The sequence below is a fragment of the Aquarana catesbeiana genome, linkage group LG02 (genome assembly GCF_042186555.1).
Source record: "Aquarana catesbeiana isolate 2022-GZ linkage group LG02, ASM4218655v1, whole genome shotgun sequence".
In the NCBI taxonomy this organism is placed as follows: Eukaryota; Metazoa; Chordata; class Amphibia; order Anura; family Ranidae; genus Aquarana; species Aquarana catesbeiana.
Window position 1 is genome coordinate 771,579,891 of NC_133325.1, and position 16,096 is coordinate 771,595,986.

The 16,096-nt window shown below is 42.6% G+C and overlaps 1 protein-coding gene across 1 annotated transcript in view; it reads left to right on the top strand.

Moving 5' to 3' along the window:
• Nucleotides 1-15,665, top strand: part of LOC141129349 (uncharacterized) — a 62,440-nt gene extending 46,775 nt beyond the window's left edge. Inside the window, exon 6 of the mRNA XM_073617323.1 lies at nt 14,812-15,665. Coding sequence (XP_073473424.1) covers nt 14,812-14,895 — 84 coding nt within the window. The 3' untranslated portion in view covers nt 14,896-15,665. The remainder of the gene's footprint in view (nt 1-14,811) is intronic.
• Nucleotides 15,666-16,096: the final 431 nt, after the last annotated feature.

The window sequence follows — 16,096 nt, forward strand, 5'->3', positions numbered from 1 at the left end:
AGGCAAGCAATAGCAAGCCTGTAAATTGGGATCAATAACCTGACATCAGATCAGCGCCAGCAATGGATCACTTGATGGTAATAAGGATATGCCAGAGGATTGGGACTCACAGAATGCACCAGCGATCCGCATTTTAGGAACAAAAAGAGAAACTCCATAGTGTGAATCCGCATATATCATTTATTATAAAAAGGAAGTATTGCACTTACATCAAACAGGAGTAAAACAAACTCGTAGGAGAATGCGCGGCCGGCTCGCAGACACCCGTCCACCAGTACACAGTACACCGCGATGACATCAGCATGCCTACCACCCCGACGTACGTTTCGTCAAAGATTGACTTAGTCATGGGGAACGGGCGACGCGCTGACTCATCGCTATAAATAGACAACCAAGCCTCGCTGTGAATCTTGAGCGGCTAAGCTGAATTGCCTGATTCCATAATAGGAAAACATATAATTGTATTGATGTCTCAATGATGGCAAATAATAAAAAAATGTATTAAAGTACAATAAATAAAAATTGGAAAATGAGAGGACAAAAAAAATATATATAAAAAACATGAAACACTCCATGTGAATCTGAAACACATGTCGTGTGTACAAAACTAAAAAAAAAAGTCCAACACTGACCTCTAGTGACGCAAGTGTATTCACATTAGCAACACACAAAAGAAAAGAAAACACTGTATAAGTAGTGGCAGAATTATAGGGGTCGCTGAGATCGCCATGGCGACTGGGCCCCTTGCTGCAGGGGGCCCTTGGGCCCCCTGCACTCTTCGATAGGAGGAACGGCAGGGACGGCTGAGACTCAGCTCCTCATTTGTCAGCTGAACTGTAATCGGCACTGACTGTGCAGGGAGCTCATTAAAGTGAAAGCACAGTGTGTGCTATGCGCTTTGTCTCCCCCTACAGTGCAGTACCCGGCAGGAAGAGCTAAGGTAAAGGTCTGCAGTTTTTTATAAGAATATCTATCTACTGTATGTGTGTGCATGTATGTATATGTGTGTGCATGTATGTGTATGTGTGTGTATGTATATGTGTGTGCATGTATGTATATGTGTGTGTGCATGTATGTATATATGCATGTGTGTGTGCATATGTATGTATGTGAGTGTGCATGTATGTGTATGTGCATGTGTTTATCAGTGGCGGCGTGTCCATAAGGGCACATGGGCGCCACCCCCTCTCTCCAGCCACCCCCTCTATGGCCAATGGATAGATTCATGCATAGCATGAATCTATCCATGGCCACTGCTGCCACCCCCATATTTAGGTATAATTCAGATGCCCCTTTTCGGGCATCTGAATTACAGCGGGGGGGGGGGGGGGGTGTTTTTGAAGCACCTAATTAGAGCCATAGGCTCTAATAGGCTTCAAAATAGGTGAACTGCAAGTGCCATGCTTGGCGCTCACAGTCCACCCAGGTGTGTTAGAAAGCGAATTAATATTCACTTTCCTAACCCTGAACCGCCTCTCCACCAATCAGGTGTGCTGGTCTGTTACCCGTCACCTGATTGGCTGAAACGATAGGCGCGGCTATTGGACGCCTATCAGGAGGAAAGGACGGGAGGTGAGGACGGCGGGAGACGCATGGAGGACCCCGCTCGTGGCTGTCACCCGCTGCACCACCGAGACAGGGTAAGTGCCGGGCAGACGGCGAGTGGGCATGGGGAGTGGGGGATTCACGGTGGCAGCATTCAATGGCACAGTTGCAGCATTTCATGGGCACACTGGCGGCATTTAATGGGCACACTGGCGTCATTCGATGGCACAGTTGCAGCATTTGATGACACACTGGCAGCATTTAATGGGCACAGTGGCGACTTTTGATGGCACAGTGGCGGCATTTGATGGCACAGTGGCAGACTGATGGGCACACTGGCGGCATTTGATGGCACGGTGGCAGAGTTTGATGGGCACAGTGGCAGCATTTTATGGGCACAGTGGTGGCGTTTGATGGCACAGTGGCAGCGTTTGATGAGCTTAGTGGCTGCAATTTGATGGGCATGGTGGCTGCAATTGATGTTTTTTTTTCTGAATTTTTCAGTTTGCTTGCTCCCGCCTAAAAATTTTGAGCACCAGCCGCCACTGGTTTATATGTGCGTGCATATGTGCATTTATATATATATATATATATATATATATATATATATATATATATATATATATGTGTGTGTGTTTTTATATATATGTGTGTGTGTTTTTATACGTGTGTGTGTTTACATGTATGTATGCACATTTTAGGTATACGCTTTTAATCCTGACCCCCTATACCTGTACAATCAGGACCGATTTTTAAATTTTTTTTGCTTGTTCATAGTACCAGCAAAAAAATGCTGTTCCTCTGAAAAGCGATCCATGCTCAGATCGCTTTTCAGAGGCATTTGACAGCCGGTAAAAAGGCAATATGTTGCCTACTGACCGCCTGTTTTAACCCCTTAAATGTATCATCACTATCCCGCAACTACATGCAATGCACACAGTTGCAGGGTGGTTGCAGTGCAGCCCCATTCACCTAGGGGTATACTTCAAGGGTGCCCTGACTGGAAAAAGATTGAGAAACACCTACATAGAGGAACCCATCTCTCCATTTTCCTCCTGCGGCCGCTGAATGCCTGGGGGAGGGAGAGGAGGAGAAGCGGGGGGAATAGACAAATCGGTTAATTTATATGCAGCCACCCACTTGTGACCGGGCCCTGGTGCTCTGCCATCAGGCTCGGAGGAAAGAGCCCTGTCCGTGGGTCAGGGGCCCTCCATGGTTTCTTGCATTGGGGCCCTGAAGGTTCTAGTTACGCCACTGTGTATAAGTGTGATCTGTCAGCGGAGATTACAAGGACCAATAGAATAAATGTAATAAAATATTGTTTAAAACGAAATATATATATATATATATATATATATATATATATATATATATATATATAACTAGAACAATCTGAAATAAAAAGTAATGAAATTGTTAAATGATATAATATTTAAAAATAAGATTGAAAAATCTATAATGGTGTTCATAGAAATTCATGTGAAAAATGACTAAAGGTAGTCGGAGTTGACCTCCCAACCAACATTGGTCAAAAACACACCAATCTCTAAGTCAATAATCGTTAAGGGGTGTAAACCATAGGGACAGGTGGGCTATAACAATAGCCCCACCATAATTTCCCAAAGGTATCGCTAAACATAGGCGATAAGCCAAATGGATAAATAAGCCACTGAGGGTTCACAGCAAGTTTACAATAAAAAGTTTGCAATAAAAAAATTAATTAAGAATTGTCAATAAAAGCATTGAGGTCAACATCCACATTGAGTCCAAAGGGAGCATAACATTTGATTTTATGGATCCAGGGCATCTCCAGTCTCGAGACACCACGTACTAAATAACCACCTCTCCAGTGGGGAATATATCTATCGATTCCAAGAAAGATGGTTTTAGCCAGATTTTTGTTATGAACCTCCAAGTAGTGTCGCGAGACTGGATGCTTGGGAAAACCATAAATAATGTTAGTTATGTGCTCGTTGAGCCTGACCGAAAGTGCCCGCTTGGTCCTGCCCACATATTGCAGCCCACATGGGCATTGAAGCAGGTACACAACACTCTTAGTGGAGCATGTAATAAAGGGCTTGATTTCAAATTCTCTAAGAGTGTTGGATGAAACAAACTTATGGGTTCTCCTATGTTAACAGCCACTCATAGAGCAGACCCTACATCTCCTGTATTAATAAAACCCAGTAAGGTTTTCAAAGAAACCCTTTAGAATAGGAGGGGGGTCAAGAACATTGGGAGCTAGTCTAGTCCTAAGGGAAGAAGCTCCCTTGTAGATGACCTGTGGCTTATTGGGAAGAACAGTATTGAAAACAACATCATTAGTTAAAATATGCCAGTGTTTTTTAATAAGTCTGCCCACATTCCTATGTTGGATGGAATAAGTGGTGATAAAATGGACAGAAGGTATCCTGTCCCCAATGGGTGGTGTTTCTTTAGGTAGGTCAGCCCTATCTAGTGACGACACCTCTTCTAGGGTTTTAACTAGAGAGGCCTCAGTATAGCCCTTTTCAATAAATCTTTTAGTTAGAACATTGGCCTGTAGGAGAAACTTGCCAAATTCAGAGCAGTTTCTCCTCAATCGTATGTATTGGCTTTTGGGCACTGATTTTAGCCACGTTTCATGGTGGCAACTATCGGTAGGAATATATGAATTACGGTCAGTGCTCTTAAAGTAGGTGGATGTTATAAATCGATTGTGGGATATCCCGATTTTGAGGTCCAAAAAATTGATCTCAGTCTGGCTGGCCTCATATTTGAGGGAGATACCTCTGGAGTTGATGTTTAAATCGCCCATAAACAAATCCAGATCAGCTCAGCTACTATCCCACAGGAGGAGGATGTCGTCTACATACCTGGCCCACAACACCACCTGAGGTTTATTGTGGGCATAGACGACCTCCTCCTCTCAGAGGGCCATAAAGAGGTTCGCCAGACTGGGGGCATATTTAGCCCCCATAGCAACCCCACGATCTTGCCTATAAAACTGACCACCGAACCAAAAATAACTCCTAGATGCCGCAAACCACAGTAGTTCCATGATGAAAGAGATTTGCTCATCGAATAGATCTGAGTCACGCCTCAAAAAGTACTCGACGGCAAAAAAAACCATATCATGTGGTATCACCGTATAAAGGGATGCGACATCCACCGTCACGAGCCATGATCCTGCTCTGGGGATTTGTTCAGCAAACAAATTAATCACATGACGTGAATCTTTTGATATATGAGGGCATCTTGGTCACTAGTGGTTGTAAGAAAATATCAACATACCTGCCCACCCGGGAAGTGATGGAATCTATGCCGCTCACAATAGGGTGTCCCGGGGGGCAGGTAGGATGCTTGTGTATTTTAGGTTAGTAGTATATCACCGGGGTGCGCGGTGCCTTAGGCACCAAATACACCTTTTCTTTTTTACCAAGAACGCCAAGTTGATGACCCCTTTCCACCAAAGCCTCCAATTCCCTTTGATATTTAGCTTTAGGGTTGGAGGGAAGTGGGGTATAGGTTTCGGGATCATCCAAGATCTTGTGCATTTCTGTCAAATAATCTTCCCTGTTAAGAATGACGATGCCACCCCCTTTATCAGCGGGCCTAATGACTAACCCCTTATTTTCACAAAGGGAGTCAAGGCCAGCAACCATTTCTTTATTGGATCTCACCCTTTTGACGGGCATTTAATCTAGGTCCCTAAGGACCACATCTCTAAACACTTTAAGGGCAGGGGGCAACGCCCCTGGAGGATTAAATAAGGAGGCGTTAGAGAGTCCTGAATGTTGGAAGTCAGTAGACATGGCTCTACTGTTTTGAGCAGGGTTGGAAGCCATATATCTCTTAATGTTCAATTTCCGTATAAATCTGTGAACGTCCATGTAAGTTTGAAATGTATTCAACCCATGGTGAGGTGCGAATTTTAGCCCTTTGTTCAAAACAAGTTTTTCAGAGTCATTAAGAACTACCAAACTCAGATTGAAAATACCTTCTTCTGTTAAGGTTTTTTCTTTTTAACTTGTAGCCGTTTTCCACCTCTGGATCCTCTCTTTGGTCTCCTGACCTCTTTGTGCCCTGACTGGGTTTGTAAAAACCCCACTGCTGGTGATCTTGGTTGGATGGACCCGGGTTGCCAAAATCACTAGAATTCTCAGGCACAGGGTACTGGGGCGGACTGATTGGCCCATTACCAACTCGACAACTGGGTTCACCCGAAGGGCTCTCAATGTCACGTAAGGGATAGAAGCTATTACGAGTATTAACATTATACTCAAAATCATTCCCTCCTTCAGGTGAACCTGAAGGGTCAGGATGATAATGCTCAAATCTGGGTCTATCGACCAGGTTATACCTGGGTTCAAAGTTGGAATTGTACCTAGGTTCAAAATTGGGATTGTAACTTCAATGAGAGTTCGTCCCATAATCAGGACCCCGAGGGGGTAATGATCTCCCACCATGATGGTAATCATATTATCCCTGTGTCCTGACAGAAGGAGGGGGGGACAGCCCTGGTTGGGCCCACTATTCCCATAGGTACCACCACGACCACGGCCCCCACCAGGGTTGCTCACAGACCCACGGGGCCGACGTTGAGGTAATGGTATGGGATAAGGTGGTGGCCCACCCATTGTACCTCCACTAGATCTGTGGGGAGATTGATAAGAGCCCTGTTGGCCACGCATAGGCGGCCTAAGATAACCAACAGGGGGGTTCTTTGAATTAGGCTGCAAACCTGTCGGAGCAACAACTGTATTGCTAACAGCAGGTGTCACAACCTTCATACTATTGGTGGTTGGAATGGCCTGCTCAGCCAGAATTTTTTTCTGCCATTTGAAAACTACTCCACCCTGATAGTCAGTCAAATCTCTGTTGTAGTTTTTCTTCTTTTTAATTTTCTGTTCCCTGTCCTCTTTTTCCAATACCTTAAGTAGTGATTGTGATCTATCTTTGTATTCACTCCCCTCCCTCAAAGGATAGAGTTTCTCTTTAATAGTTTTTATTTCCTCATCCAACCGGGTAAGCTTAGTGTTCTTTCTTTCTATGAGGAATTTAAGAAAATTCACTCCAGCAGTATTAAAATATTTGAACCAGAGTGACTCAGGTGGGAGTCATCCCACCTGAGACTCCTGGGGACCATCCCATTCCTGACATAAGTCTCAAGAAAGGCAATGTCCCACTGTGTGTGGGTTTCCGAGAGGGTAAAATTTTTGAGTCTCATGAACAGACCACTAAGATCCCCCTCATTCTCCTTATAAGTCTCAAACACACCCTCGGTGTTGACCACCCTGGCAGCTCTATAATCAAAAATGTCCATGTCACCGGACATAAATTAATATGGTAAAAATATAATTTGGTGAAAGGGATATCACAAAATAAATATATATTACCTCTATAACAACAGTAATAGAAACTACAGTGGTGAAAAAATTAGGTGGATGTGAAACCACGATGGGTGCTAACTAATTAGTACAAAAGCAGCGGTAAATGTATATCAAATAACAACATTTTACAAAGAAGAAATACTGCGCTAATAGCTAAACAAAATACATCATGGAACTACTGCGGTTTGCGGCATCTAGGAGTTATTTTTGGTTCGGTGGTCAGTTTTATAGGCAAGATCTTGGGGTTGCTATGGGGGCTAAATATGCCCTCAGTCTGGCGAACCTCTTTATGGCCCTCTGGGAGGAAGATGTCATCTATGCCAACAATAAACCTCAGGTGGTGTTGTGGGCCAGGTATATAGACGACTTCCTCCTCCTGTGGGATGGTAGCCGAGCTGATCTGGATTTGTTAATGGGCGATTTAAACATCAACTCCAGGGGTATCTCCCTCAAATATGAGGCTAGCCAGACTGGGATCAATTTTTTGGACCTCAAAATCGGGATATCCCACAATCGATTAATAACATCCACCTACTTTAAGAGCACTGACCATAATTCATATATTCCTACCGATAGTTGCCACCATGAATCGTGGCTAAAATCAGTGCCCAGAAGCCAATACATACGATTGAGGAGAAACTGCTCCGAATTTGGCGAGTTTCTCCTACAGGCCAATGTTCTAACTAAAAGATTTCTTGAAAAGGGCTATCCTGAGGCCTCTCTAGTTAAAACCCTAGAAGAGGTGTCGTCACTAGATAGGGCTGACCTACTTAAAGAAAGACCACCCATTGGGGACAGGATACCTTCTGTCCATTTTATCAGCACTTATTCCATCCAACATAAAAATGTGGGCAGACTTATTAAAAAACACTGGTATATTTTAACTAATGATGTTGTTTTCAATACTGTTCTTCCCAATAAGCCACAGGTCATCTACAAGGGAGCCTCTTCCCTTAGGACTAGACTAGCTCCCAATGTTCTTGACCCCCCTCCTATTCTAAAGGGTTTCTTTGAAAACCTTACTGGGTTTTATTAATGCAGGAGATGTAGGGTCTGCTCTATGAGTGGCTGTTAACATAGGAGAACCCATAAGTTTGTTTCATCCAACACTCTTAGAGAATTTGAAATCAAGCCCTTTATTACATGCTCCACTAAGAGTGTTGTGTACCTGCTTCAATGCCCATGTGGGCTGCAATATGTGGGCAGGACCAAGCGGGCACTTTCAGTCAGGCTCAACGAGCACATAACTAACATTATTTATGGTTTTCCCAAGCATCCAGTCTCGCGACACTACTTGGAGGTTCATAACAAAAAACCGGCTAAAACCATCTTTCTTGGAATCGATAGATATATTCCCCACTGGAGAGGTGGTTCTTTAGTACATGGTGTCTTGAGACTGGAGATGTCCTGGATCCATAAAATCAAATGTTATTCTCCCTTTGGACTCAATGTGGATGTTGACCTCAATGCTTTTATTGACAATTCTTAATAAATTTTTTTATTGTAAACTTTTTATTGTAAACTTGCTGTGAACCCTCAGTGGCTTATTTATCCATTTGGCTTATCGCCTATGTTTAGCGATACCTTTGGGAAATTGTGGTGGGGCTATTGTTATAGCCCACCTGTCCTTATGGTTTACACCCCTTAACGATTATTTCCCTAGAGATTAGTGTGTTTTTGACCAATGTTGGTTGGAAGGTCAACTCTGACTACCTTTGGTCATTTTTCACATGAATCTCTATGAACACCATTATAGATTTTTCAATCTTATTTTTAAATATTATATCATTTAACAATTTCATTACTTTTTATTTCAGATTGTTCCAGTTTTGTATATATATATATATATATATATATATATATATATATATATATATATATATACACATTTTTTTTTAGTTTTAAACAATGTTTTATAAAATTTATTCTATTGGTCTTTGTAATCTCCGCTGACAGATCAAACCTTAGTTTTGAACACACAACATGTGTTTCAGATTCACATGGAGTGTTTCATGTTTTTTATATATATATATGTTTTGTCCTCTCATTTTCCAATTTTTATTTATTGTACTTTAATACATTTTTTTATTATTTGCCATCATTGAGACATCAATACAATTATATGTTTTCCTTTTATGGAATCAGGCAATTCAGCTTAGCCGCTCAAGATTCACAGCGAGGCTTGGTTGTCTATTTACAGCGATGAGTCAGCACGTCGCCCGTTCCCCATGACTAAGTCAATCTTTGACGAAATGTACGTTGGGTGGTAGCCATGCTGACGTCATCGCGGTGTACTATGTACTGGTGGATGGGTGTCTGCGAGCCGGCTGGCATTCTCCTACGAGTTTGTTTTACTCCTGTTTGATGTAAGTGTTTCTCTTTTTGTTCATAAAATGCGGATCGCTGGTGCATTCTGTGAGTCCCAATCCTTATTATCCTTATTATAATATCTGGCATATCCTTATTACCATCAAGTGATCCACTGCTGGCGCTGGTCTGATGTCAGGTTATTGATCCCAATTCACAGGCTTGCTATTGCTTGCCTTTTGGTAAGCGTGCATTTTTTAAGGTGGAGGTTCACTGTCACTGGTGTTTTTATCCATCATTTTTATGTGGGGACTCACCACAATATCACACGGCACTTAGACTGTCACAATATGTTTGTTTAAATTAATATTTTTTGCAGCGCAGCTTTCCGTTTCCTTTCTTATGTACAAGTCACATGCCACAAGTCAGATCAGTTAAGATGATGATCTGCTTTGGATGCGACTTACATTTAAATCAATGGGCTGAAATCATGCCCAAGTTGGACCAAAGTAGTGCAGGGAGCATTTTCAAAATCAGACCGACACGAGTTGGACCAGTTAAGGCAGCTCTCATAGGGAATCATTGATTTTGACATGTCATGTGACTTGTGCTCTGGAAGTTGGAGTGTATGTCGGACCAGTGTGAACCGGCCCAAACCTGGAGCAGAAAAAATCTGGAGCAGCTGTGCATAGTAATCAATCAGCTTGTTCCTTCAGCTTGTTCAGTTAAAGCCCCACATGGGGATAAAATTCTAGTGCCATTTGTCATGGTTAAAGTGGTTGTAAACCTCAGACTTGAAATCTGAACAATACACATCTCTCCATAGTATGTAATTGTCTTAAACCAAAGCACTAAGTGTCATTTCTGTCTGCTGCCTCCTTCCTCTATCAGCATGAATCAATTCTGACAAGTTTTCCTGATTGTTATGCTTTCGCCTATCTATTAAAGGTTCTTGCGGTAAAACCAAAGAAGCTTAGACTTCTTTAGTGTATCAATACTTTAATACACAGAAAAGCTGCACAAAGAACTGTAGAATATGCAATACAACACAATTCATAACTATTAACAAAATATGCCTAAAACATGCACAAGCTAATTATCCTTTCTAGCAAAATAAGCATGTACAAAATGTATGTAATAAGTAAACTAAACAGTTACTCAACTTAATCAAGGTAATATCCTTCATAGTTCTCTTCTCCAACGCAAAACGTCTCCAAAGTTCTCCAGCTTCTGGCAGCCATGTCTTGCTCTCTCTCTTCCAAATCAACTCCCTTTGCCTCTCCACATGCTTGTTTCAAAAAACCCAATCTCCTCCCCCTACTTCCTGTTGCATCATATCCTGCAGAGAACATCCTCCGCTACCAGTCCAACTGCTACATTTGCGCATTAAACTGGGGAGCCTTAGCTTGTAACAACATATGGGCTAAAAATCAAATTCCATATTATGGCTATAAAGTCACTACAAATAGAAATGACAATACATACCACCTCTTGGCTTTATAGCATAATATAGGAAAAATTTGAAACTTCAACAGCTCGTAAAGCCTTTGTCCAGGAAAGGGCAAAATAAACCACCGTATTGTAAATGCAGTGCTGCTGATAAGCCAGTACAACTGGCCCTGTTGTACCGGGCCTGGCCACCAAGGGGGTCCCGAGCAATCTGAACAGATTGCAGAAGAAAAAAAAAAGTCTTTCTCCAACTCCCCCCTCCTCCGCTCCTCCCTCAGCAGCTGTTCAGCTGCTCTCAATGAGCACTCACTCCGGGCTAAACATCGCAGAGGCAGAGAGACGGAGCCTGACTGTGAGATACTGTAGTTTGAGTGGGCGGGAGGGGGTGTGGCCGGTTTCGAGTATGATCGCTCCCAGGTTATTCTGGTGTGCACACATGAGCTGCCTTATGGTGGCAGTAGATCTGGATTCTCAGGGGACTCCAGGTTAGCCCAGTCACATTAACTGCAATGTAAAGTCTAATGTTTTTCATGTAGCACAGCTGTCCCGACTGCAAGAATTGGGTTTTAAAATGCACTGCCCAATTTCTCACAAAAGTGCTACATGTAAAAGGAGATGCCATCAGTGTCAGCAAACCCCACTTTTTATTACTTCTATCTAAATTTTTTAGATCACTGGATCACCGCATGCCTGGAGCTGAATCACACAGGAACGCACTGTGCGTTCCTGTGCAATTCACATGTGGGTCTGTGCAGTGCAATTTCAAGTTCATTCATTTTGAATGGGCTAAAATTGCAATGCATCAAAGGAGTGTATGCACTACTTTTTAACATGCACTGCAACCAGATCACATGGTGATCCAGGGCTGGCAGGTGCAGGGCAAACACACTACATTTGCAACCTGCGCTTGAGGTGTCATTAACTTTTTCACACCTGCTGCATATCGCGAAAGCAGTGTGTTTTGTATGCAGGTTGAATTGTACATGAATCCACAGCACATTCCTTCGCAATTCAGATGCAGGCATGGTGTGAACCAGCCCTTAGACATAATATTACTTCTCATTAAAAGTTTAGAAAAAATGTTTTATTTTAAAAAGCGGGCTTAGCTGACATAAATGGCATCTTCTTCTTTTTCATGTAGAACTGTTTGACTGTGAGAAATTGGACAGTGCAGTTTTGAACGCAGCACAGTATCATCTGCATCCTACACACAGTCATCTTAGACTCTAACCACACCCTTTAAGCCATGCACAATAATTAAGCGTAATTTAAACCACATCCATTTTCCAGCTTCGTGTGGCGCATATTTTTAAATTAGCCACGCCCACAATTTAGCCTTTATGTATACCCTAGCCTTTCTGTATAGGGGCGGGACCAGGGGTGAGCTGAAGGGGGCCCCGTCAGGTAGGTTGTACGGGGCCCCATGATTTCTATCAGCGGCCCTGTGTAAATGGGAGGAAAAAATTCCCTTGGCGGTCAGACTTTTTTTGTCTCAGAAGGCTGCAACATTCCTTTGAGCAGGGTTAGCAATGTCCTTGGCAGTCTGTGGAAAGAAAGTCCAGATGATGAAAGTCTCTTGTCCTCCTCTTGGTCATAAGGAAATGCTCAGATGAAAGTCCACTCCAATTCAGCCACCATCAGGAAATCATCCGTATCTTTCTCACTCTCTTCTGGTCTGCCTCCGCCCATCTAGCCTGGTCATCTGCTCTGCTTGCTCCACCTCTCGATGCTCAGTACCTGACAAGAGTAAGAGACAAAAGCAGATTATATGTTCCTTCCAACTGTGCCAAAAACATAGCTCACTGCTCACATTTCTCCCCAGTTCTAACTTCAAAACTATTGTAGGGTGCCCTCTGTTGCCTTGAAACACTTTCACAGAAAGGAAATGACTTCCAACGGAACTAATAAGCTTCCGTGTCTCTCTGTGCTGTCCTGGGAACACAGGTCTGCTGTTGTCCAGTATTTACAGCATGGCACATTCTAGCAAAATGCCCCAGTTTATTGCAAAAGAAACACTTAATGTAACTGAATCTCCCATTCCCAACCACTTGCTTCCACTTCTTAAGCAATGCTGGTGTAGGAATCCCATCTATTTCCTCTCTAGGGACCCCAGCCTTAAATAAATCAGTCTACATGTGTCTCCTGGAGACCATAGGTCTTGCCTTCCTTTAATCTGACTCAACTCGGCCATCTATAAATGAGCTGATCAGATCCTCAGTTTCCCGCTTATGGGATGCAACAGTGACACATTTCCTACTTTTTGCTTACAGGCTTAGGGTCTTAGTTAGGGCATCATTAGACTTGTTTATGAGAGCTGCACACTGCTTATTCAAATCTTCAGCTCTGCCTACAGGGGTTTGAACACACTTCGAAGCCACTGCAGGTTTAACTTTGATTACCCTATTTTGTAAATCTTTTGCCTTGCTTGCAGTGTCTTCCAAACACTTGGATGCCACTGCAAGCTGTTCCTTCAGTAAATCTCTTTCTAATTCTGCCTGTTCCCTCTTTTCAGATTCAATATATAGAGCATGCAGGAAGTGCAAACCAAACACAGCAACTGCCCGCATCTCTTACTAAACCCAAAACTTTTGAGACTAAAATTTGAGGAAAAATTAGAGACCCCCCCCCCCCCCCAAGCTTTGTTCAAATGAGAAGCATATCTAGCCAGCTCCTTTGCAACAGAAATCCATTGACTATCTCAGGTAGGAAAGGTGCACACCCTCTCCTCCTGGACACCAGAAACCTTTGCAGCCTTACTCTTCCTAAACAGTGTATGCTGCATTTTCCCCCAGCAGAAGCAACAAAACACACCACAGAAAACAGGTCTGCTTGAGTTGAGCTTTTAGTGCAAATCCCAGATGAGCCCCCAATGTTATGCTTTCGTCTATCTCAGGGGTCTCCAAACTTTTCATTTTGAGGGCCACATCAGAAATTTTACACATACTTGCAGGCTGAAAAAAAATGATTTATAAATAAATCCGCAGCAGCAGAATAGAATAAAATATACCAGGCTTCTGGAAGCGGTGCTAGATGGTGCACCTGTATCCTACTCCTGTAGCTAAACGCAGGGGGTTAAACTTTCAGTGAGCATTAGGGCCTTAAATCTGTGTCCCCATCAGAGTCTCCCCACAAATTTATGTCTCCATCACCCATCAGAGGATCCCTGCAAACTGGTGTCTCCAACAGAGCCCCTCTGCACATTTGTGTCCCCATCAGCATCTCCCTGCACATTTGTGTCACCCTCAGCCTATCACATCCCCCTGTGTCCCCATCACAGCCAGAAGAGGGTACTAGTTGGGTAACCAAAAATCTGACTTTTAAGGCATGGAAACAATGGAGAGGCAACAGAAAGAATAATTATCACAATATTATTTATTGAAAAAAGTTCATGGTATGTCACAATGTTCAAAAAAGGTTAAAAACATGAAGAAACGATTTGTACAGTGAGCCCTTGTGCGTCTACATGTTTCGCCGTGAGACTTCTTCAGGACCCAATCAAAGTTCAGAGATGTAATATACACAAGAAAAGAGCAAATCTCACTATCTGAAATGAGATATATACCCATTAAAATCAAAGACAGAAACAAAAACATTGCATAGACATATTGGATCATATTAAATTAAAAAGCATATGCTAAACAATCCACGAGAAACCAGAAGAGACAGAGACACCAAACAGAAAAGATACCTTCAAATGGACTAGGCCTCCTGTACAGATTTGCAGTAGCCGGAAAGTTTCCAAAAATATAGGATATATATGGCAAAAATATATGGCAGTTTGCCATATATATGCTATATTTAGAGACATCCCCAAAAATGACTTGCAGCTGTAATTGCAGCGAAAGTTGGTTCTACAAAGTATTGACTCAGGGGGGCTGAATACAAATGTACTCCACACTTTTCAAATATTTGTAAAAAATGTTGAAAGCCATTTATCATTTACCTTCCACATCACAATTATGTGTCACTTTGTGTTGGTCTATCACATAAAATCCCAATAAAATACATTTATGTTTTTGGTTGTAACATGACAAAATGTGGAAAATTTTAAGGGGTATGAATACTTTTTCAAGACACTGTATTTCTTTGTGCCATTTTTGCATGTTTGTGTCATTAAATTATTCTTTCTTATCCTCAGGAATCCCCGAACAGTTTATTAAACCAAAGAAAACGACAAATACCTGGAACACCTACCAATGTAAAAAGACTGGACTTCGAGTAAACTACAGCTGTGGATATTTTTCTTTAAATTAATAGGAATATGATTATTAAAGTAATTAGTAATAGATGGAATGGGTCATGCTGTGCCATTAAAGTGGTTGTAAACCCACTTTTTGGACTTCCACCTATAGGTAAGCCTAGAATAAGGCTTACCTATAGGTAGTGGACATATCTCCTAAACGTGCGCCGTTTAGGAGATATTTCACTTGTAGTCCGAAAAACTAAGAAACGAAGTGCAGTTTCTTCCCTAGCCTATGCCGCTAATCGCGGCTCCTGTGCGCATGCGCAGGAGTGGCGTCACGCGGCTCCGGCGAATCACAGAGCCGGGGTCCGCGGCCCGGAAGGGATAGGGCCAGAAGATGGACGCTGCCCACACAGGGGACATCGCTGGATTCTTTTGCAGGTAAGTGGCACATAATGGGCTAGTATGCGATGCATGCTAGCCCATTATGCTTTTCTTTGCAGGCTGCAGCAGCGAGCAAAAGAGAAAGTAAAACCCATCAGGGTTTACTTCCTCTTTAAGCACAGTGTGACATGGCGGTGGGCGGGAACATATGAAGCAGTGGGTCCAATAAAGAGCACCGGTGGGAGGAGTCACTTTAGAGTTCCTGCCAATGGAAGTTACCTATGTCCACCCTTTGAAACAGCAGAAGAAAAGTCCCCATCAGTCCCATGTTTTCCTTTTTTCTATTTGTTTAATTCATTTGTCTATGTGCATATATATGTCCGTGTGTATATTTGTATGTATAGAATAAAAATCTAATCTTCACATTTCTCTGAATACTCCTGTAGTGGGTGTGATTGTCACAGCAAGTAGTGTCCATTGGCTGGCTGAGATGGCAGTAAAAAGGCTGAGGGTGTGGCTCAGCTTGGAGGTTATTATTGTGGGCGAAAATTGGCGCAAAATCAAGCTCACTAAAGGGAATCAAAAAGGTTGTCTTCTTAGATATGTCACTTATGCCTTTTAACATTTGTTGCAGGTTTTTTGGAATAACTGAAACCTGGTAAGCTCTTGAACCAGAGTAAGTGGTTGGGGGAAGTGTTGGCTTCAGGCAAAAATAAGTTGGTGTTTTTTATTTTTGGTAGAATCGAGCACATTTTGTTTGTAAATTCTCAGATCAGCCAAAAAGGGATCTTTTAGTATTTGTATGATTTTGACACCAAAGACTGTCAGACATCCCAAGTCTCCCGTGAGGTGTGCG